The 25,199-nt window shown below is 41.7% G+C and overlaps 1 protein-coding gene and 1 long non-coding RNA gene across 2 annotated transcripts in view; one reads left to right on the forward strand and one right to left on the reverse strand.

Annotated features, from left to right (window-relative positions):
- CHN2 (chimerin 2) overlaps positions 1-25,199 on the reverse strand; it is a 167,958-nt gene that overhangs the window by 9,072 nt on the left and 133,687 nt on the right. The window contains exons 7-10 of the mRNA XM_075745910.1: positions 16,380-16,457; positions 9,659-9,743; positions 7,044-7,217; positions 5,176-5,253 (exon numbers count right to left, since the gene is read on the reverse strand). Of these exons, the coding sequence (XP_075602025.1) occupies positions 5,176-5,253; positions 7,044-7,217; positions 9,659-9,743; positions 16,380-16,457 (415 nt within the window). The remainder of the gene's footprint in view (positions 1-5,175; positions 5,254-7,043; positions 7,218-9,658; positions 9,744-16,379; positions 16,458-25,199) is intronic.
- Positions 20,703-24,441, forward strand: LOC142600545 (uncharacterized). The gene is made up of 2 exons (XR_012834090.1): positions 20,703-20,971; positions 23,493-24,441. It is a non-coding gene; the product is annotated as an uncharacterized LOC142600545 (long non-coding RNA).

Below are 25,199 nucleotides of genomic sequence, written 5' to 3' on the forward strand. Positions count from 1 at the left end.
CCACACGTTCCAGGCACGGTAGCATTAGTCTTGTAAAGCTTTGTGTGGAGAGCTCTATTTAATTGATGGACACTGAGCACTCAAAATGCTCCACTGAAAACAGATACCTCCAAGAAGCCAGCAGCTGCATCAGAACAGATATAGCAAAGCAGAAGGTTGCATCTATTATCCAGGTCACCAGTACACTAAATGGAAGTGTTATTTATTTAGTACTCTTACAAAGCAGCCCAGCAAGCTTCCTTAAAGGGGCACTTCAGCTAGAGGTACTTCAAACTACAATGTACTTCAAACAGAACTCTTACTTATATATTCGCTTATGTAGGAAAAATGCATTAATTCCTGAGTCAAAGATTTTTCTTTTCACTTCAGAGACAAAGGTATATATATTGGAAAAGCACTGAAGATTATTTTAAAGTGAGCGTAACAATACATCTGTTATAATATACCTACACATCTCTGCATTGGGTACGTAGGGGAAGGTGGATTTTTATTTTCCTGTGGTAGATTTTAGATTGTCTTTTTGTTTTTTCTTTCAGATTCAGCAATTGAAGGCCCTTCACAGGCTGCACTTATTTCTTATCGTCACCAAATTCCTGGATTTGTATTTTTATTTAAACACACTTCAAATTCAAAGCACTAAGAAAGAAAAGTGAATTCATTGCTGGTAAAGTCATGACACATATTTCACAGAGGATCCTCTGCAGTAGCATACTGTATGAACTACATCTATTTTATATGGTACCTTCTGCACTACCACAATCATTTTTTTCACTCTTCAATACAGTAACTTCCTCAGCTTGAAATTAGTATCTTCAGTGTCATTGCAGTGGCTGTATATTAATACAATCTTTTTTTTTTTTTTGTAATTTTGGATTACAAACATATAGTTCATTTCAGCTTCACAAACCTAATCCTACTCAAACACCATCATTTCTCTTTCCTTGTTACTTTGATTTCTCAATGTATTTTGTCGCATTATGTTGAAGTTTGAATGTCTCAAGACAAAGAAAGTCTTTATTATGTTCCTTAAAGATTCCAGCTGACTTTGGATGCCATAGAAATATAGCAACAGTTTATTAGAGAATGAAATTGAATAAGTATTACATTCTGAAAGCCTCAGCTATGCCCTCTGAATACTGAATTACATTTCTACTTAAGTTCCTTTTTCCTTAACGCTTTGTTTTTATTGCACAACCTGCTAACGTGCTTCTTTGTGTTTTTTCTTGGATTTGACATTTGACAGGTTTTCAGCTACACTGGCAAAAGAGTATGAGTTAGGATGTCTCTAAGTACTCATGTAATATTTAACAGCATAATATTTTTAGCAAGTGTATTGTACCAGCCAGTCATATAAACAAGTGGGGGGACAGAATGCACTGGTGACAATGGCAGCTCTGTGGATGAAGCGCACAATGAGGGTTTTCTGGATGCCGCAACGCCACAGCTCAACAATGCTGACAGAGAGCAACTGTCGTTCTACAGCACCAACATTCACCAGATTAAATAAATCCACATTATTCCCCTCCTTCTCATTACAAAAATCACTAAAAGGGAACATTGTCAGTGCCTCAGAGAGCCTAACGCTGATTTACAGTAGGGGTATTTACACTGCTTTGGCTTTGGAAGGGAGTCTTGGTTTAAATCAGATGAGGACCAACTTCTCCCTGTTTTAAAACCAACTATCACAGCTTCATTGGGCCCTAATAATATTACGTGGGATGCCATTCTCTTCCTGAGATGTTAACTTTCAAACCTGGCTTTGTTTTTCTGTTCTCGCTATAATTCTTTGGAAGCAGCAAGTGAGTGTCCCTTTGGCAAAGCAGAATTAGTCGGAGGGAGGGGAGGGCTGGCTTCTCTACATTGCACCCCTTCAGCTCCACAGGAAACCAGCAGGAGAGGTGCCCTACGGCCGAGTCAGCCCCTGCGCCTCATCCCTGCATCGTACTGTCTTCTGGCTCGTGTGGCTTGATGAAGAGCTTGGGAAACCAGAAAGTTCAATGGTATTATTTGAAGGATGCATCCTGTGCATTGAGATAGGAGGACTCCATGCTTATTTTCAAACCCATTTATTAAAAGCTGTATTTCCAGAGATGCAAAAGCATACTGGCATTCCAGCCAGGTGCCTGGGGACTGACTCAGAAATGACGGGCAGTGAGGGACCTCTGTGATGCCAGAGTGCAGTGCTCTGCTACTGCAGGCACCATGCCATATAACCCTTCTCGTAAACTCCTCAACTTCCATTTTAAAAGTAGTTAAGGTTTTTGTCCCTCTTATTAGAAGGTTGTTTCAGAGCCTTGCTTTCAGATGGTTAAAAAATGGTCTTTAAATCGTCAAACTAAATTTATTCCTGGCCAGTGTACATCCTCTAGTATTGTGCCAAGACTATCCAGTAGATTAAAGAGTTCTCTGATTCATAGCCCTGCTTTCAGCTTCTCCTTTGACAACTAACTACCCCAAGCTCTTTTAAAACACATTTACCTTCTGCTATGCAGTGTGCTCCAGAGCCACAGATATGGCTGTTTCTGCTGCAACACCTCTCTGTTAACCAGAAGTGATCAGGAGTTTTCCATTTTATATTTCAGACACAAATGTTCCAATTTTTTTTTTTTTTTTTACATTTTTCACTTTTTCAAAAAATATGTTCATTTCCTGCAGTGAATACGGAAACAACAGTTCTGTAAAACTCCCACAAACTTCACTTTCTGGGCAGAAACCGAAATTTGAACAAAAACGCTCCAGGCATTGCTGGAGGTGAGACCTGCCACCTGGCTCTCAGCTCCCTTCTCTCCCAGCTCTGTCACCGGGGACAGAGATCTGGGATATTCTACATCCTTTGGATAGTCCACTCCTTGCTGCTCTGGCTTCTAGGGCTAAGCAGGGGTAAGCGGGCAATAGAAAAGCGATGTTCCTACCTGTGGGGCTGGGATGTAAAAGAGAAGGTGGGGGCCCTGTCTCTGTAAACTTGGATCTGACAGGGAAGCAAGCCCTGAGCTGTCAGGTCGGAAACGTCTTGCCAATTCAACCTTCTGCCAGCTGACAACCACTTTCTAGCTGCACAGCCCACAAACTAGAACAAAACATCTATTTTGGTTTTCTTTAAATCCCTTCCTGCAAAAAAAACCCAAACCCAACTCCTCTGCTTTTCCACCTCAGTTCAGGGAGAAAACATTTTCAAAACTGGAAAGTTTTGAAAGTTCTCAGCTTCTGGTCTCAGCAATACCCTAGTCATAGAATTCTGATAACGAGGTTTTGTTCACCGATCTGCTGCTTTTAGCATTATTCATGATAACACTCTTTCCTTTCTTAGCCCTTTTCCCTCATGAGATTGTTAAAAGAAAATGAAGACACAGCTTTTTATCAATTTATGCCCAATGGTTTTCCCCACATCCTTTGTATGCAAACTCGGTCCTTGCTTTCTCCACTTCCATGTTTATCGGTCCTTTTTTCCCCTTTGGAAATCTGATACTGCTAGTGACCTTAGTCTTTACCTGTTTCTAGGTGCTGCCTTCTTTGCCAGAAAAATCACACTTTCTTCCCTGTTGTGGGCCTAATTCAAGTGTGTATTGCCACCAGATTGTGCCATGAGTATAGGCAATAATAAAAGATATGCTGTCTGTAAAACTGAACTGGCTCCAATAGTTTGAAGCATTTGCAAAGGAACTACAGCTGCAGCAGTGCTGAAGTCATGCTCAGACATGAATTTCCATCTGCTTTCTTCAAACACTTCCCTCTTCAACCTGTGCTTCTCCTTTTAGGTTTCATTCGAGTTGGTATACTTAGAGGAGAATTAACGCACAGAACAGAAGGGTTTGTTAGGCCAGATCTACCTGCAGGGAGCAGAGTGGGACCTAGGAGGACCCTCTCGGTAGCACTGCTTCATGTGGGACATCGAGAACATGTTATCTTCCTGTGACAGCAGTCACATCACTCTGCATCTTTCTCCCAAATCATGGCTGACCTATGCGTGTATATGCATGTGTTCACAACTGCACTTCCAGCACATTTTAAAATATGTATTATTTTTTAAAGGATATTTTGGTATAGCATGAAACAGTCACTTTGGAAACTCCCAGCTGGACTTTCTTCACCAGTGACGTCTGCATGACGAACTGTCTCCAAACAAAAAAGTATTCAGGCACAGTAAGATGTGCCACCCACAGACCTTGCTGGCCCGGCGGATCCTCCCCTGGAGCCCCCACACCTCCTGCCCCTGGGCCCCCAGTGCCTGCCTGAGCGACATCATAGCTGTCTCCAGCTGCGTCATGGCTGTGCCTGTGCCGTGCACCCTTCCGGTTGGTACCCTGACCCGCAGGCTGACTTTCTGGCTTGACCTGGACCTGCCTTGTCCCCATGGGCTTGTGATCACTGGGCTGTGTCTGACCCTATTCCCTAACACGGCAGAGGTGATACCTGAAAAAATTAAGTAGGAAGAAAAACACTACTTATGGGAAAGGAGAATAATATTTATATAATTTCTTAAGTATACCTGAAAATGTGTTTTCTGTTGATGATGGCCCTACTCTGCCCCCACTTACATCTAAAAATTAGTCCTGTGTGCAAACACTGTGTGCACAACCAGAACCAACATAATCAGCTAAATCAATTCAGAAGGGCTACTAGGGCGGTAATCAGGCAGTGTTTTAATTATTATTTTTTCAATATGCTGTACAACCAATCTCCTCAATGCTCCTCTCAGCTGTTGTGCAGATGCAATCGCATGCACAGTGGTGCAGTGCCTTCTACAAGGCTACACGCAGAATGACTTCCCAGTTGGAGTTCCTGGTTCTTAAACTCATGAATAGATTATCGTACTGTAAAGCACTGAGTCTACTAAAGATAGAACTAAGAACTTTCCCCTGGTTCTGTCTAGGCTTGTACTTGAACTAGGACCCTAGGCTGTGCTGCTATGTTGAGCAATCATTCAGTCCCCTGAGCACTTAGCCTTCTGCCTACCATTACTTAGTGTTTAATTATTCCTTCCAACTATGAAATACGATTTCTTCTTATGAAAAACACTAGAGATTAATTTAAGAACTCAGAAAAGACTGTTGCTTTTGGTACTTCTGCTTATATGCGAGTTTCATTAACATGCTATTATATAAACCCTAAAAGAACTGAAAAGTACTAGAATTGAAAGCCTAGATTAAAATTGTACAAGTTTTAAAAATGGTATACCTCGATCAAAGGCCATTTTCACATCTTCAATGTGCTCAGTGAAGCCTGACACTCTATAGAGGCCCTCGGACTTTAAACCTGAAACAAAAAGTTCCTGGTTAACTTTGCTTCAGCAACGAACAAATATTCAGGCTTAAAAACAATAAAGCAAGAATAACAGATCTAGTAAGTGTAGCAAAATATTGTCATGTGAAACTCTGGAGCATTTAAGGAAGAATCAAGATAATTTAAAATTGTTTTTTAAAGGATTAAAGAATTTTAGAATTTATACTTTCTGATTTTGTTAGGTATGGCTGATTATGTTAGAGGAAAATATTGCAATTTGCTAATGGTGAGGCATGTGATGTTGTCATGATTTATTCATTTTATGTGGGAGATTTTCCTGGATTTGGCTAGAATTAATAAAGCTTTAGCAGTCTCCTTTCCTTTTACTGGTTGCTTAATGATAAATAGCAATGCAAGCAAGAGACTGCCTTTCCCTATGAGCACGTTTGTTCCCAGTTTTGCTGTCAGCTTTTACTTATACACAGCTGACAGATGTGATGGATACTGTTCTTCTCCACATCAGTACATCCCTTCTGCTGTTCTTTCACCACAAGGAACCTGCTCACTTGCACAACTCTCCCCCCGTTGCTCCACACCAACATGAAATGCAGGGCAGCCCAGCAGAGCTGGCAGAACTAGCCAAGCAAAGCTACACACACGCTATTTATTTTAATCCCAGAACTTCTTATTGTGACTATGGACAGTGCTAACCTATTTATAAGATCCGATACGCTTTGTTAAGAACGAAATCAGAATCTTGCATAGTTCCATGGCAATTAAAGAAAGAAATTTAAAGATGTAGAAAAAAACAGAGAGCAGGCAGCAGATTTTCTCTTAATCAATAAATGTACAAGTGATTAGATCTCAAATGCAATGTAGCTTCCTGCTATATCATCGGAGTAAAGCTCTTCTGTCTTAGTCCAAACTATTCTTTCTATTTGTCCCTGCAATGATTATACAATCCTGGTAGAGCTTTACAGAGCAGTGCAGGGGATTTACTTGTAAATCTTTGATTCATTTCAGTAGATGATGCGTAGCTTTGAAATCCCTATCGCTAGTATTCAGTGTGTTGCCATGCAGATTACCATGGATGCCATGAATTCAACATTATGAGATTCCTGTGCTGAAGCTATGACTAACAGAGAAATTTGGCTTATTGGGCAGCACAACATAAGCATTTGCTATCCAAAGCAAATATACGTGATCGTTAGTGTGTTATGTTGGAGGGGATATGGTATTTCTTCAACCTGGCACCCTTCTCCACACCAAAAACCTGTCACAAGCTGGAGTTTTGGCTGTGACATGCTGCCTGAGCCATGGTATCCGTCAGTCAGTAACTGAGCATCATGCGAAACCCTGCGCAGTTTGTGGCGTACAACAAAGCGCCACGGACTGAGACCTCACTTGTCTGAGTCACTTCCAGTCACTTGTGTTCTCTTGCCTGTAATGTCCAGAAAGGTTATTAATAAGGGATTTGATTTAAACTGATTACTGTGAAATTGGAAGTGTCCCTAGGTATGTTAAAAGAAAATAATGAAAAAAGACATATAAACATGAACTTAAAGTTCACTTTAAAGTTCACCCCTTTCAGAAGTGTAACGTAACATGTTTTGACATGTTTTCAGAAAACATTTCAGGAAATTGCATTATGAAATGCCATGATTTAATTTTACTCGCTAATGCAAAGCAATGTATTACCTACACTAAAAAAACCCTTCTCTTCTCCTGTCTTCAACATGCATGCGCATACTACCCCGTCCCAGCTTAGCACGTAATTCAAGTCATCATTTAATTGTGTCTCCTGCTTTCCTAAGTACACAAACCTCTCGCTTCGATCTCTCGAATGCAGGAATCCACAACCATCGGCCTCTGGGTATTGTGGGCTTTCACTAGCGTGGTGAGATCGCAGCAGTAGACTCGCTTTATCCTCTTCAGGTCTGGTTGGCAGTCGTTGGGCACGTATTTGGAGCACTGCTTATGTACGTTCAACCCGCAGTCTGTAAACAAAGTTAGCCAGGTTAGTTAATTAACACTAATGTCGGTAAGTCTTGTCTAACAATTTATTTCCTTGGGCCACATCAAGCAAGGGGCATAACTTCCCTGTCAGTCAGCAAAGCTAGAATAAACAAGATGGAGATGAGACAGACAAGCATGGAAATCTGTAAAAAACTTATGGTGGGCAAAGTGAACTCCAGCAGAGTTGTTAAAAAGCTATAAACGCTCTGGATGTCCCTCACACCCCTCTGAGCCGTAGGTGACCACTAGTGTGGTCTGGGTCAGTTCACCGCCGGACACGTAGCTCTAGGTGTTGCATTTGAATGTGTGGGACTTAACTTCTCAGTATTTTAGTTTAGCCTTTTATAAAATCAGCATGGTAATGACTGTCTTCTGCCAGCCAGCTTGTGGCTTAGCACTGCTAACGGGCGAAGGATCTAAGATTCACCTGAGCACTCAAGCTGGGACAGTGCTTTGAGTTAGCCTGCCTCCCTTCCCTTTCCACATTCCTGCAGTATCACATTTTGGCTCACTCAGCCACATCAGCAGCCTCCCCATCCTTGTCTCATCGCTCCACTGGTGACTAAAGTGTCCCCTGTGTTTAGTCTGTAGGTCAGTTTAGGCATATGAAATGCTGTGAAAGGCATGATGTAAAAAAAAAGTGATTAATTTTACAAATGGTTCTTGGTGTCTTACTCCAGAGTCAAATCCTACTCTTGGTTGCACAGGTGGGTTTCTGTCAACTTAAACATCACTGCTTGATCTCCACAAATTCAATTTTTCTAATAGATCCAAATACTCAGCCAAATGAATTTATAATCCTCAGTAAAGCTAACACCACCATCGTGAGTTACATTATCTCACATAACTCTGATGCCTGTTTTAATGCCTTCTCAGTCATTCCCATCACTGATGGTACCCTTTGGGATAACTTAACATGTCTAATATCATCACTAGCAAGTTACTTACTGTTTTTTTCATGTTGATTTACTGCCCAAGCTATTAAAAATGTAAACACGACTCTTTTACTTGCAGCATATTTCAGTATTATTCTCTATAAAATATTAAGCAAAATCGTATAATCACTGCAAACACACCTACACATTTAATGGAATTGGGTGGGTTTTTTGTGTGTTTCTCCATACAGTTATTACTGCATAATACATTACTGTTCTGCAAAATCTCAACAAATGTGAGCAGCTGCAGTTCGGATCCTCATCGTATTGTTTTCAGTGCTGTTCTCCAAGCATGTGAAGTTAAATCCAAATGCATCTGTCTACTTAGAGTTAAATGTTGGTAATTTAATGAGGGAGAATATTATGTGTCATACTAAATAAATAAGCCTTTTCATAAGTTTAATATTTTATGTATGTGAACAAATACAACACTATGCATTAGTGAGGTCAGGTTTTGCACACTTGTGTTTAAAGTCAAATAGCTTGAAAATGAAACTACTATTCATTTTCCTCTTTTTTAATGTCCTTCTCATATTCTTTACATTACCATTACCTATCTACAGGCAGACAGGTTGTAGCCATAGCTGAGACTGCACTTATTAAAACTGCATTTGTGAAAGGTATTTAGATCCTTCGAACCGTGGTCTAAATTTTAGATAACAACCACCTCTTCTACCCATGAAAGGCAGATGTCAGGGTCAGATGTGTTCGGTGCCAGTCTGAGATCAGGAGTGCCTGGAGGTCAGGACAGGGAGAGGTAAGACAGAAGGATATTCAGGTGAGACATGGAAGGGATTGAAGGTCTGTAGAAAGAAGTTATGAAACCACATTTGCAATGCACCGAATACTATTTCTCTTGCTGAATCCAAAAGCTCATGATGTGATGATTATTGCATTTTTCCATGATGATTATTTTTCACAAAAGAACAAACAAATTTAAAATAATTAAAACACTATTAAAATGCTAATACAGTTACAGAGGCACCAGAAAACTGATCTTTCCAGGAAAATGAAGGTCATATTTTTTGCTTTCCCTCGAGGTGGGACACTTCAGGCTTGCAGCAACTCATGGTATTTTTATAGGAAAGAGGTGACAGTCTTTTTGCAGACAAGGGCACTTCTCAGCAATTGGTGGCAAAAATATGAGTTATGAAGCCTAGCTGCTGGTTGGCTCTGCCATTTCCAGGGCTTGTTTCTTAAGACATAAAAAAATATCAGAGATAACTTAACCATAAAGATCAATTCTTAATGTATACACCAAGGCACACAGATGACCGAAAGGATGTCAACCTCAGCAACCAAGGGCTGGTGGCTTCATTTCTAAACCAGCTAATGGGGAAAATGAGAATACTTTAATTTGAGCAGGAGGGTTTCTTGCCTTGTTCTGTAAAGTAATCCCTACTCTCCCTCCTGCAGGGAGTACAGGCTGGGGGTGGGAGAGATGTCTGAACATTTCAAGAGAATGACAGAAAATGTTGAAGGGCTACCTGAACACCTCACTCCCTGAGCGATGAGACCCCACATGAAGTTGGCGCAGTATTCACACCAGTGCGGACCTCGAAACGTATGGACCTGTAATACAAATGGGGAAAAAAAAAAAATGGGGTCATTGGGAGGCAGATGGTCTGACAGATGGAACAACTGAAATGGATAAACAACAGAAGACTCAGTAGGAGTAAATCTTTAGCACACAGTGCCCACATCTTTCCAAAGTCTAGATGAAATAAACCACGGGAACAGAAATTTGCTTTGATCTTGAAATTTATCTTTCAATAGGCTTAACATAACAGAGAACCAGGCTGTGTATGACACTGAAAACAAGTAATTTTTGCTAGCTGACATTTTAGCTATAGCGGAGGGGAGGAAACCAGGTTCACTAGTCAAAGGGGAAAAAGTAAAACCAACAATCCAAGGAACTGTAGTCAGTACTTTTATTTGACCAGTTCAGACAAAACAGCAATGTTTCTGAGATTCAAATGCTCTTCAACAGATCATTTGAAAGTAGGGGAAATCCAGTGACAGAAAGTCCCTTCCAGCGCACCGCGTTCTGGTTCCCCATAACCGTGTGTGACTTCAGATCTGATGAAGACCCATGTTCTCAGAGCACCACTCGGGTTTGAACGCACTACAGCTATGGTGTTACACATGCATTTCTATGCAACAACATTGAACAAAACTGGAAATGATTGCTGTAAATCTGTATCAGGGATGAATGATTTGTGCAGCCACTCCAGGCAGCGGTTGGCTAATGATCTGATTTTGCACACTGGAATCAATTAATGAGAAAAGCAAACAACACCCTTCCCCACTCTAGCAAGTAAACTGAACTCACATAGGGAAAAGATGTCAGTAGGCTCAGTAGACTGAACTTCATGTTGCTGCAGTCCACACAGGAGTAAATAAGGAGGAATAAAATGACCTGTGTGCTGACAGAGCCTACGGCTCCCCAGCCAGGTTTTGCACATCACCGCTGTTTCCTTCACTACTTTTGCAAAGGCTACAGTGGAAGACATTTTCATTTGAGATGTATGTTCTGGTAAAATAAGCATTTCATTTTCATTGAAAAGAAGAGTAAATAATGAGGTCTACGCCTGTGTGAATGGACATGGTATGAGCTAGTTCTGGCCAGAGACTTAATTGAGATTAACAAAACATAAATCATACACACTCCAGCTGCTAATGCTTCCTCTTCCTTCCCTCTGCTCTTGTTTACCCATTGGGTGGATGGCTGAAAGGCCACTTCCATCCTCTGGGATGGAGAAAGCTGCTCTTTACTTTTCACAGAGTAAAAAAATGGTCATTGCCCTTTTCAAATAAACTTTGTGAAGTTTTAAGCCAACCATTTGGCTTGCTAATGTTTTTGCCCCTGCAGGATTACACCTAAACAAGCCTGTACTCGAGTCCATTCCCCAGGAAGATGAAGTATTGTGATTTTAATACAGACCTCTCTTTCTGATTTAGTGATAAAAATGTGAGCCTGACCACAAATGACTCCTGACCAACTACTCACAGTCAATGATTGTGTGAATAAGTTTAAAGCAATAGTAATTCTTCCTCTCTTTTCATAGTAAAAGGTCAAAACTGGAATGTCTGACTGGTCATATTTAATTTTTTAGATGGTATTTTGCCTCTCAGAAAAATGTGTATCTCTGGGAAACAACACTTTGCAATAACGTTTTAGATAGATAGATAGATAGACAGATTATACACACATACTTTCTCATTTCATCTTAATTTTATTTTGCAGGGTGGGTAGCATGAATTTCAGACACAGCTTTTAGTGGGGGTAAATAACTGTACCTAACATCAGCTGGTGACCTGAGTTTCAGGCATGTGCTCTATGTGACCTTCAGTGCATACAAAACTACGGGTACGAACTAATTATGTCTGCATCTTCACCATTTTTAGACTGATAACCACATAATTAGTAGGTCTGCACCTGCATTTAATTGTGGGTGAAAATCATCTGCAGTGGGAAGATAGCTAACTATGTGTCCTGCTTTGCAACGGTTTACAAAAGCTAACTTTGTGAAAAGTGGCTGTAAAAGCTCATTCAGGATTTTTAAAACCGCACCATTTCATATTTAAAGTCCATCACAGTTGCTAGGATATTTGGGGCCTACTTGCTTACTTTACATAAAGCTTATTTCAGCTGATCTCGCTGTGGCATATTTAGCAAACGGTAGCTGATTATTCCTTGATCTCTCCTGTCATAAATGGGAAAGTCATCAACGCTGACTGAGGGATCCATCTGAGAAGTGCTGACTGTGCACCCTTCCCTCGTTCCCTTCAGCTTGGTGGCCTTCAAATGTTTAGTTCTCTTTATTCATCCACTTCAATTTTCACAGATCTGTGTTTTAGCTCAAATGGCAAGTTCCCAGCTGAAATGCCCTGTGAAAAGCTAGTCTTGGTGGTTTCTGGTCAAGTTGAAACAGGGAAATATTCGCTATCTCTAACTGAAAAAGGGAGATCTTCAAAAGTTTCTAGATGAAGGTGCAAAAAATCTCTTAAGATGCAGATTTGAACTATGTGTCTTATGGCTTGCCATTAATTTTAAAGAAATAATGAAGGAAGTCTGTTCTTACGAACACAACACTTGAATGCAGTCCAAAGCTTGCACAACACAATTTTGAATGGTAAATGGGAATTTTGCCTGCAAGATTGGCCTCATCTCTATTTCAAACAAGGCAGGTCTTAGGTTTTTGAGATGTGTTCTTAGTTTTTGCCCCATCCTTTGTAACTGCATCATTACAAATGGACTGGGCTTAGATTTTTTGGAAATATGATCAAGATCTATTCACTACTGGTCCCTGCCCCATCCTGCAGTCTCAGGAGACCTCTCTGTCCACACAGCATAGGCTCAGGCTGCTTGGGCTACAGCTGACAATTCCAACTTTAAAAAATAATTTACAGGGAAGTTTTTCTTCATATAAGCCAACACCACGGTGTTTCAGACTATACACTGTACTTTTCTTGTTCAGTCTTTCATTTTCTTTCCACAATGTCTAACTCCTAACTTCTTCACTCTGTTTCCTTTCCAGCTCTTTCAATGAAAAGTTGTTTTCTTACATTCATCCTCTTTTCTCTGCTGGCCAGTCTGACCCAATACTACACCGCATGTCTCTTCTTACTGCCTTCCTGTGCTCTCCCCTTCGTCCTTCAGCCCTCTGGTGCCCTTGCTTCCAAACAGCAGAATTCCCCCCGTGGGTGCTATCTCATTTGGTTTTAGTCTGTGTCTGAGCCATCTTCACAGAGGGAGAAACTGAGACCAAAGTTAAGGAGTGCCAATACAGTGGCAAAACAAAAGAATCCCTTAAGCAATATTGCAGAAACAAACTAAAAAATTGCCTTGAATTGAAACGCATGTGTTTTTTATTGGCATTATATAATGCTGTTTCAGAGACAATTTTGTTGTTTATGTGACTGGGTTTGAAGATTTTTCTGTTTGTCTCCAAAGAAAATAAGTTTTTTCAGACTTTCATCTGAATACATGCACATTTGTACTCTCCTGTGGACTCCTGCTGAACCTGAGCCGTCTGCAAGGAAGAAAAGCTGACTCTGCTGTTATTTTTGTTTAAATACATACACATAATCTTCATGATGTCTGTAAAAAATGCCTCCCCCAAACCCTTTGTCTCCCAGAAGCAGTGTTCATCTGCAGTGATTAACACAAGGGGAAATTTATCCCAGAGCCTCCTTTCTCCCAGCAGATCTTCTGACTTGTCCATAATCAGCTGCCTTTACTCCACTAGCCCGCCTGCAAATGGGATCTGCCCATGCTATAGTGGCAAACAGGCACAATATTGTGGTAAATGCCCATTCTTCAGCTGTATTTGCTCACTTAAAGCAGCACAGAGGCCCTCTCATGAATTCCCAGCCTAGAACAAAACGTGTGGAGCATCCTCAAACTCTACGCTGTTGCCCTCGGATATGAGGTTGACCTCACCACCAGGTGGGACCCCACTGAAGTTGGCAGGTAAAGCACATCCCAAAGACCCTGCTGGATCCTAACTATAACGAAATGCAAGAGGACTTTGTGATCCAGTTAGGCTGACGCCCACATAGTTACAGAAATACCTCTGTGTTTTTCTAAACAGGGCTTCAGAGATTTATTCTCTTTCCTGAATTATGGTATGTCTACACTGGCTTATGCAAAGTTGTTCCGCCAGACAGACGCCAGCTCCAAACCTAAATCCATGTGACTGCGTTGTGTGCTCAGGATGAACCTAGCTTAACAAATCAGTCTGGATACTCAATCTTTTTTTGTTCATTTGCCTTGAGTGCCTTGAAATTTGGAAGAAAGGCTGAAGGAGAAAGCATGGATGCTCAGAAGGGCATAACCTGGTGCCTTCAGACTCCAAACTCCAACGCTCCTTTTTAACCTTTGTATTAGCTTATTAGCTTGGAAAGGATGGAGGGAGAGCCATCCTTGCTCTGAATTTGTGCATTGAGTCTATTTCTTCCTTTTGTTCCTTCTCTCTTCCAGTAGGTAAGATCTTCAGTATAAGATCTACAAAAATCTCATTAGCTTCACTAAAAACGTGCCCTTCGTTTTTAAGATTCTTCATGGCTAAAGGACAAGAGCTAAAGAGTATCTGTTCATTCATGAAGAATTGCCTATGACAAGATTATGAGGGACACTGTGACATGTAACCTTTGTCCCTATGAACTGAGATGAATGATACAATACGTGTCAGTATTCAACTAAAAATGGGGAAGACAACTCTTTGAATGTCTGCAAAATAGCATTTTCCTTCAGATAAATGCCGTATCATCATAGCCTGAGTGCTGTCAAAAGCCATTAAGAATTTTGCCCCAAGACCCATAAAGCCATTCTTTCTCTTTTAAATAATTTCTTAACCCTTTTGTGTAATGAATATAGAATAAATTAAAGAGATTAGACTTGAATTTAGCCATCATTTAAATCTAAATATTCTACTCTAAGCATTCTATCCACATTTTTTGTTCAACAACTAGACATGTTCTAATATATTGGTTTGGAAAACTTACTGTATTTACATAGTGAACATATCTGTTCATTATGTAAATGTAACACTTTTGACTGGTCTTTCTGGACAATTTTTAAAAAAATGTTTCTTCCTTAAGTTTTTTATTGCCTTTACTAGGATAAAAGAATAATTTTCTGCTGTCAAGCCTTTGAATACATATGTATTTTAATCATGTTATTTTCCAGTTAGAGTATGATTCTTTTGAAACAGAAAGGAACAGAGACTGTACAACAGCTAGATTGTGCAAACGCAAAGTTAACTGGGCACATGTCCAATTATAAATCAAAGCCAAAACAAGGGGAATTTTGAAGAGGAAAGAATGCATGGGTCAAAGTGGAAAAAAGTCTCAGTCATGAGAAAATATTTTCTCGTTAAACTAAAATAGTTTTGATATTAAAATGATAATGAGGGCAAAACCCAGAAAGTATGAAAGCTGGTTTAATCAAGCAAGAAAACACAGAGTATTTCCCCTATTTCCTTCAGTGCTGATCAGTGAGATACTGACTTTTCTGTAGAGTGGGTCAAGGAGGGGGAATGAGAAGAGGGATGCTATTATTTGCTTTGCTCACTAATATTAAATTGTTGATTTACCAACTACAGCAGAAGCACTGCAGAGGACAGCAATGTCTGCACAGCAGAGTATGTAGAAAAATAAGAAGTGAAGCTTTTTTGCTAAACCAGGAAATCGGTGAAATCATTTTAATCAGCACTTCTCCTTTTTTGATAGGACCAAGATGACTATCAGAAAATTCTCTTTCTGCTAATGAGTTGAACTATTCTGACAGTGACCCAGATCAGCATCCTCAGTGAGCATTAAGTAAACTGAGGTTTCAAAGCTGAGATTCCTTTCTTGTCTTGTTTCTGCCTCTTATCCCCTCTGTATCCATCCCGATAAGCACCAAACCACAATTTGACAGCATTAGATATGTAACTGGCTGGCATACTCTAAAACCAGCACAATCCTTTTGGCAAAACATTTTAGTACAAGCTGCCTGGAAGGTCTGTTTCCAAAGCTGAGTCACTTCCCTGCTGCAGCATGCCAGACACAGCACTTGGGGGGGGGGGGGGGGAACCCTAAGAATCACATTTTCTATGTAAGACAGCAAAAAGATGATCCATTTAAACATCCCTGTGTTTGTCCAGCTATTTGGTTTAGTTTGACAAGCAAACACAAGCTCAGATCCTATAGCTCAATGGGGCTCTGAGGGCATTTCCTTAGCATATGGTGGTGGAACAAAAGCTGGGAGACAATACCACCGCCGTGCTCTGCTTTATTGTTAGGGAGCACCTAAAATTGGGTCCAAAATGTTTGCTGGTAAAATGCTAATGGCTTCTGATAATAGGTAGATTTTGAAAAGGGGCCTTTTTCTCATTTAAAACCGGATACACTTTAAAGACAATCAATATGAAGTACTTTTTGCTTCTGAACAAAAAAGAAAACTGAATCTGGGCAAAAAGAGCTAAAATGCCAGTTAATTAGTGGAGTGAGTAGCAAAGCCGTTATTTGGATTAAGTGTCTATGTAAAAGCATATTAAGAATGCAGTCAAGGGAACTTAAAGTATAAAGAGAAATGCTTTTTTAACACTTTTCTCAAAGCTGGTATAGATTGGTGTGTGAAAATCCCATCACAGCAAAAAATAAAATGTGAGCCATCTAAACAGAACTTTTTAGCCGAAAATAATAGGAAGTTGTGCTTACCTTAAAATTGTGTGCTTTTTCATAGTTGAAGTGGTTGTCGTTTTGAGTTAAGGCTGCTCTTCTGACCAAGGAGGTGATCTGTGAATAGGCAAAGAGTTTCAGAGGTTGCCACAAAAGTGCCCCCTTGACTCCCACCTTCACCCCCAGGGCCACGGCCAGGAGCTCTTGGCGCTTCCTTCCTCTCTTCGACTTGTGAACAACGGCACAGTTTTTCTCATTATTTTCCAGCCACAGATCCTCCGAGAACATAGCGCTGGGATCCCAAATCTTTTCCCTGTCTTCCTTGGCTCCCGGGAGCCTGACTGTAGTCAGTACGGTACAGTTTGTCCAACTGCTTCTGATGTTAGACAGCAGATTTGAAGCAGCTGCAGCCCATTCTGCCGAGACCTCTGGCATGTGACTTGAATGGGCCGTCTTGTGGGATGGAAGGAGCTTCTGCATCTGAATAAGTAACGGCCTGTGCCGTGCGATTTCTTAAGGCAGATGTGTGCCTCGAACAATAGCCCGAATTCATACACTGAGCAACCTTCTCCCCCCCGCCCCTCCCCGAGTGGTGGTCTCCGGCTAGGTGCTGCTGAAATACCGGCCGGGGAGTGGAAAGCGCTACAGCTTCACGCCCAAAGGCATTTCCAGGGACAGCTCGCTTCAACTCCACAGCGTGTTAAAAATGAACAAACAAACAAAAAGCCCCAGGAAAGCCCACACAACTGAATCCGATGCTGCATCCAATTACACTCAGACTCAAAGACTTATCAGCCAGCAGTCTGCATGCCAACAGATTAAGCCCTTAAGACCATGATGATTGTTTAATCTTACAGGGTTAAAAATCCTTTTTTTTTTTTTTTCCCCATATCCTGTACAAGGCGAAAAATCCAGCAGCACTCCAAGCATTAATAGCACTTTTATGCCATGTTTTAAACCAGAACATTTTCAGAGGACTCTTCCAACCCCTACCATTCTGGGATTCTGTGATTTTGCTGGTGTGCGCTTGGTAGCACGGAGTTAGCTCACTGTCAGGGAAAGCTGGAAGCCCACCTGGGAGGATGCAGGCTAGGAAGCCCCCGAGCCCTGTGCAGCACGCGAGTGACGGCAGCAGGGGAGCTTCACATGGAAGCCATGTGCACAGCCCTGTTTGCAGAACAGGGTCTGCAAGGTAGCAAGAGCAGTCATCCATTGCTCTGGTTACGTGCATCTATAGATTGGGGAGGGGGGAAAACTGATTTCTAGTTAAAGCCCAGGGACAGGAGGGATCTGGGCCCTGAACAGCCAGTGCTACAGCTTACAGTGTTACTTTGGACACCTGATTCACTTCTTTATGGACAGGTAGTTCCCTGTCCCAAGACACAGACGTGTAACACTGAGCATCCCCTGGGAAGCACGTTCGGTGCCCCCTCCCCACCGGCTTCACTCCCTCCAGTTCCCCTCTCCTGCTCCCTTAGTGAGTATGTCCATTCTCCACCCCTACGAGGAGGACAGGAGTTACTTGCTCGGCAGAGCACTGTGAGATTTAATTCTCTAAGGTGTGTCTAACGCTCAAGATGCTGCGACAGAGCAAACTGGGGGGTTACCAGCACTACTGGGAAAACTGCCTGTTTGAACTAGAGACACTGAAGAGCACATCAGCCTTTTACAGTATGTCCCACTTCAACTTACTCAGAAAATACATGAAAATAAAGTGTTTAATTCACTTATGTTAACTTGTGAAGTTGAACTTCCTCTATTTTCTCAGTCTGCTTTTACCTCAGGCTGAAAAGTCAGAAGGTTCATCTAATTTACTTACTAAAACCTCCACCACATAGACTGCCTGCTCTTAGTAAAAGCAAAGCTCTCCTGATTTGAAAGCCCATGGGGACAGATGGTCGGCTGTCAGTAACATCAGGCCATGCAATTTCAGATAGTGCCCTACATAGGGTTTTCAAGAAGTTGTGCTACCTGCAAAATCAGCTTCTCAGCTATAAAATGATGCACGCACTTCTGTGCACAGCACACTTAATTCCTTTCTTTTCCAGGTAACTCACAGCACCTCTTTTTATGTGCTCCCATACTCCAAAGCCTCTGCTCCCCGATAGGGAGGATTTCCACAAACCCCCGTTGCTCCCCAAGCAGTTGCTGCCTGCCAGCCTTTCCCCAGGGCTCGGCACTGTTATCTGACCACCGGTGACAACTGGCTGTGATGTATGCATGAACATTGCCCTGCCTGGAGGAAATCCCTGCTGCTCTTCCATATGTCCTCCCACTAGTGAGTCCTGATTTCTGCTAGCTCAGGACCTTTATCTGCTTTCCAGCAGATAAAGACAGACTATAGCTCCCCAGCTCGTTCTCCACGTATTTCAAGAGATGAGGAGCACTGGTTTTAGGGACATCTCTGACCCCATCAGTGGCAATGGCTTCGGTTTGGACCCTCACGAAGGAAACTTCGGAGCAGCTTGAAGTTCTTATCACACTCCAGTTTCCTTCCTCAGTACCATTTTAAATGTATTTACATTTATTGGGAACAAAATCCTCAAACTAGCTCTGAAGCTACAGCATCTAAATCCCCACATACATATAAGCTACTTTCTCTCTGACTTCCAGCATAACGGATCCAAAGTCAGAGAGAGGTCGGTTTCCTAATAATGCTCGAATATTTGTATATATGTCACTAGACTGATAAAAGTCCCATTACATAACCAGTATTTTTTACATAACATGGCAGATTTGATACTCAAGCCACAGGCTTATGATGATACATCTTGGAATTTCTATTTATTAAACTATTTTTGGAGTATCACAGTGTCATCCTGGGATCAGACATACAGTACTATATTTAATGGAAACTCTGAGTGTTCACACAGAAGCATGAAACTTAGACTTGGAGGAGGAGAACTCAGACAAACAAGTTCATATGACTAAGGCAGATCAGTATTTACTGTTTATCATATATGAAAATTTATTTATCCCCTAGGTTGCTTTTTCTGCCTTGCTTGGGCCTTGTTTAGACAGTTGTTTAATGGGATCCTTTGCAAACACAGGATGTGTACAGAAGGCCAAAAGTGAGTTTTCTTAAGAAGCTTAATCATGCAAAACCCTACCACATTTGGTGTCTAAAATGGTGCTGTAAAACTGAGATGAGCTGGACCATGTATATAACCCCTTTCTAAATGTAACGCAAACAGCAGCAATGACAAATTCTTAGCAGCAGCCAGTTCTAACATACTGATACCACAGGCCAACCCCAGTGCTCTCTTTTATCCTTTTTCTGAATACAAAATTTACTGCACATGGTGCAAACTCATTTAAAGAGCATCTCTTGATCAAGTTAGCAAGTTAGCCTGCAGCTAAGGAGAAGAATGCCAGCAGCTAAGAATATTATTGCTGGTTGTCACCAAATGTCTAAGCTAGTGAGGGCTGAAATGCAGCTACAGGTTATCTGCATTTTCAGACCAAAGGATTTCTGTGTAACATATAAAATAGTTTACTAGTCTCTCTGTAAAAAAACACATGTACTGTATAGCAAATTGGGCATTTACAGCAAAATAAATGTCACTGAACTAGAATAATAAAGTTAAAAAGGAGGGGGAAGAGGGCGACTCGGCTGTTGCGCCATTTCCAGCATGCCTTCGCCGAGCGGGCTGAGCCACACCATTGTCTCTCCCCTCAAACACTGGCAGCTTGTTTGCTAACAAAGGCCTCGGGGGTAGGAAAGAACAAATTGTAGTATGAAAAGCTTTTGGTTTTGTACATGTGGCACGATTTCTGTTGTAGTGGTGTGGGCAGCGCTGAGGATTCACTGGAAGAAAGTGGTGGGGGAACTTTGCATGCCGCCCAGCTCCTCTGTGCCATCTCCAGCATGCCAGGAAGAGACGCTGCAGGAGCGATGGCTCCTCTCCACCCGCCGCTGCCATGCCCACACGGGCTGGCAGGGATGGGGTATTGAGTGGCAGGTCCTTGGCTCGCCGCTCTACCTGCTGAAGGACACAACTATGGCGGGCAGAGGAGCAGCACGGGCATGTCTCCTTGGACGACACCACAAGCGAAAGGGAGATTACTCCGTGATGAGGAATTGTGACAAATCCATGACTGATCTCTAACTAAATACACTTTAACACCGCACATAGGTACAGTCATAGGTCAAAGAGAGGCCTGTTTCCTCGCAGGCACGGCATACTCAGTACTCTGCCAGATTATGTTTGCTCAATTGCAAACACGCCGTGGAGATGACACATGGTGCAGGAATCTCACAGCTATCGGGTTTTTCTCCCACAGAGCCCTTCCCACGATGTGCTCAGGAGACAACACCAAAGAGGCTGACTCTTCGCAAAACACAGAGCATTGTAGGTGAAATGGTGGTGGAAGCTAGTCAGCCAAAGGCCTTCGCCAATACTACAATGCTGCCAGCCTGTGCCATGGCACTGGGAGCTGCCATTAAAAGGCTTCTGTGCTGCTGAAACAGTGGGAGGAAACAAGCTCCAAGCAGAAAACGTACTGAACACGAAGCAGAGCACAATGCCTGCCAAGTGGCACTTGCCAACCCCATCTTGCAAAACCCACTTTCCCCAGAAACCCTCCCTTTGGCGGGAAGCTCTTGACGTCAGCGAACAGGGAGTGCAGAGGTGAGTGGGGCCAGGAGGCTCCACAGTGGAAAGCTCAGGGTTAGGAAAGGAGTCAGACTGCACACAAACCAAGCCGCTGCTGCTGCTCTCTGGTTTGCTTTTGAGGAGAACACAATCTACTTGCTCGCGGGGAATCAAAAATACACAAAAAAAATTAGCATTAACTGGCTGCCACCCTCCTCTGTTCTACAGAGCTCCAACTGCAATCGCTGAGAGCTGCCCCTGAACGCAGGTCCATCTGGGCTCCTCAAAGGTGCCGTCTTGTCCACTGAAAACCCAACAGCCTCTTGCTTCCAGCACAAAACTTCCCTTTGGGTGAGCTGGAGTGAAAAAAAAGCACTGCAGGTTTTTTTAAAGGATTAAGATACAGCTATAATTTTGCTTGTTACTCCTCAGAATTTCAATTTTCTTTTTATTTTAATAACCACCAGTCCCTCTGCAAATCATGAGTCTGAGGAGCTGTCAACAATATACGTGTTTACGGCAGCAGATTATCTACACTGGGTTTCTATTCCAGAGAGCCTGAGTGCACCTCCATCACCACCAATCCCACCTATCTTTTGAGGATAACCCACTTCAGAGCAAAAGGAACTGCTAATTTAGGAGGACTCCTGCAGTAAATGCTCTTAAGTTAAAATTATTAAAATTTTAATCTTTACACCTCTGCTCAATTAATGTGATTGACTGTTTATTAGCTTCGCAGTGACCAGTTGTCATTTACGTGCACTTCTTTCTAACAGGGCATTCAATCCCCTCCCCTGCAGATAAAAGGCATAATTTACCGACAGCAAATGGAAATATAATCTCCCTTAAACTTTAGATCCCCTTTCTAAATCCTTCTCAAACAGATTTTTCTGTACACATCATGATTATTTTTCTCAAAGCAATGTAGTGAACCAAACAATACAACAGCCAAAGGTGAAGTGCTGTAGAATCAGGAAGGCACTAGTGAGACTATTATTAAAAATAGTAGCTGCTGTAAGCTTCTTATAGAGTATTAATATAATATACTATTGTCTATTTTGGAACAACAACTGGAGGTTACATCAAGTGGTATGCAATTACATATTAATCTCCAATTAAAAAAATAATGGGTGGTCTAAAACCTTTTATGTTGTCAGGCAACTGTATCAATGCGTTAAGCTGTGTATTTCACATCCGCTGTTGTGTTTGAGTCTGAAATAGTATTTTGACTTCTCATTTTTGTAAACTGTAGTAAATATACATTGTATTACAAATACACTGTTGGTATCAAGGAAGAAATAATCCAGAAATAAGGAAAGGATCTAGATACAGGATGAACTAATCCAGCGATTCTCCCCGAATAACCCTGTAGAGATTAACATGGTAACAGCAGGTCTAGCCTATTTATTGCCTCCACTTCCTTTCCTCCCACTCTCTCCTTTATCCTTCCCAATCTATCTCCATACTTGTCAAGGTTATTAATGACGTTTTCCTGGCCAAGTTCATGAGCCTCTCCTCTGTGTTTAATAGTTATGACCCAGACGGTAGCTGAGGGATGGAAGAGCGGGGGCGTGAGGGCTAAGCGAGGCAGCTGCCATTGCTGCCGCCACGGAGGTGCCATGAGCAACACCAGGTCCCCTACAGTGGGGCTGGCAGAAGCCACTTCATCTGCCAATTGGGCTTTCTCAGGGAAACTGCAGTGAATTTATTTCTGAATTATTTCTTGTTCTCTTTGTGGATACAACGCATGTGATTGACTGAATTTGACTGCAATATATGTGAATAAGTACTGTTATCACACCTGTAAGTTAAAGTGTATCTGTGATAACATCTGGTCTGTAGCCAAACCAGAATTCAAACATAGTATTTATCCTGATATTTGTAAAAAATCTGCAATGATCCCGTTATTCTGTCAATGATGTTGTTTTTGTTGAGAACAAAACTAACAGTATTTTTCCAACAAATAGTCATTTAAGGATAGGATGGATGGATGGGTGGCAGGTGTCTAAACTAAAACAGTTATCTGGTCTCTTTATAACCAAAGGAGAAAACCAGAAACCTCCAGAGACTGATTCATCCTTTTCTATCACAAACCAAGTTTAAAATGGGTGAGCTTGAATTGCCTTCTTGCAGCTCATTTATGGATCATATAAGAAATTAGATGTCTTGGGTAGAAACAGATAACTTTAAGATATCCAAAATTAGGTAAGATTAATCTCTCTCTGAACTATTTTCTATTTCTATTTTTCTATTATCTATTTAATTTTAGAATAAATTAAATAAGGAACCATTTATTTTATAAGCGTCAACCATATCTATAAATAATTCTAGAATAATAACTGTACTTTGTTTTGGTTATCAATATTGTTCATACCATAGATCTGGCTAAGACTCATGCTCCGGAAACATGGAATACCCAGTTTACTCTATCATTTGTTACACAGCTGCATGTACCTTTTATAGGTTTATCTGGCTCATTGGATGAACTTTTTCAAGAAGTGTAACTATAGAGGAATCAGTCTGTAATTAATACAAATTTCTGATGCTCACTCTATAGGTAACCAGTATTTTGACATTTCACCCACAGAGGAAATAGCCTAGCAACGTAATGAACTTAATAGGATATATAATGGCCTCTCTGAATTAAGAAGGAAGTGACTCACGCTCTCTGCAAGATACGGGACTATTAGTCAAGACACAGAGATTTAAAAAAATACCGTAAACATTACAGTTTTTATCTAGACCCCCAGCGGATGCTGGCTCTGCACCACATAAGCTCTACATGTATTTGACCCGTTCATCTTTTTCCATTTTCGCTATGAAGCTCTTCCTTTCTAAAGAAGCAGCACTTTGTTTAGGAAAGCCAGCTTGCCATTGATTAAAACCGTCATTGCCCTGCACGGAGATTGCAGAGCTTGAACTAGAGCCAAACCTGCTGAGCTACCACAATGAAATGGAGAAGTTAACATGCTCACTTCCCGGTCTGGGGAGAGGGAGAGGAAGGCAAGAATCACCCTCTGAGAAAGATGCTGCTTGTGAGCATGGCGCAGTGCCCTTGAAGGGATGGGAAAGGGGCTAGAGGCAGCAGTCCTGCCCTCGGGGCCCTTTCAGCTGGCTCGTGTGGGGTTGTCATTAACCATAACTGCTTCTGCATTGAAGGAGCTGGTTGGGTGCCATGCTCAATCATGGGGTTAAATTGAAGACCATGTTTCATGAGACTGCATTAAGTCTGTTTAATGTCAGGACATCAAATGAATGAGCTTGATAATAAATCTCAGTGCTATACAGCTACTGTGTTGTATAGCTGGTGGGTGTAAGGCCTGGATGTTTGACCATGTGCCTCATCACACCCCCAGACACACACATAGGACAGTGCACAAATACCTAACTCCACACTTTTGGGATAATTCTCATTTCTGTGTCTCAAACACTACTATGCCCTACAGGCAGGTGTTATCTCAAAGCAATACAGTAACCGGCTATCTGCTCTGTACGCAGTAAAACTTTTAACAAAAATAAATACAATACAAAAAATAAAATTCAGAAAGTGCTTCTGTTTCTCACGAGTTCTGATTCTATATGCTGGTGGGAGTAAACTTCTCTCAGAGTGAGACCAACTCAGTCTTGCAGCATACGCTCTAGGCTGAATCTTACGGTCCACAGTCAGAGCTTCTGTTCATATAGAGAAGAAAAAATCTGCCCCTCCCGGGATTGTGACAAAATGGGGAGGAAAACAGGCTTCAGGAAAGTTTCCCAGAAACCACAGACAGCAACGGCATTTATGTTCAGAGCCACGAACCACTCAGCAAAGCCAGCTGATCTCTGGAGGGGCTGTAAAGCGACGCCGAGGGAGCTGCCAGAATGTAAAGTATGCTGTGGCAGTCTCAGGAACCAACCGCTGCGCCGTAAGTTTTGCCAGAGCTCAAGACAGCTTAAAACAAGAGACTTTAATGCGGGTTAAAGAAGAGATCTATGGAAGTGAAAGAGAACAAATAATTTGTGAACCAGTGATCATTCATGAACAGGTGATCATCTTGTCTAAAAAGCTGGCAATCTATGAAATTGTTCCTGGACACCAGCAATTCAGGAGTGGATTCTTAATGGTGTGATGCTCTGTTCGTTTAGCGCTCACAGGGAGATGGAGATGATAAGCAATTTGTAGGGAGGACAGTGCCAATAGCAGCATCAAGCAGCAAACAGGTTTTTACTCCTGTTTTGGCAGATTCTGGGTGGTATGAAGGAACTCTAAAGCTTCAGCCTCAAA

The sequence above is a fragment of the Balearica regulorum genome, chromosome 2 (genome assembly GCF_011004875.1).
Source record: "Balearica regulorum gibbericeps isolate bBalReg1 chromosome 2, bBalReg1.pri, whole genome shotgun sequence".
In the NCBI taxonomy this organism is placed as follows: domain Eukaryota; kingdom Metazoa; phylum Chordata; class Aves; order Gruiformes; family Gruidae; genus Balearica; species Balearica regulorum.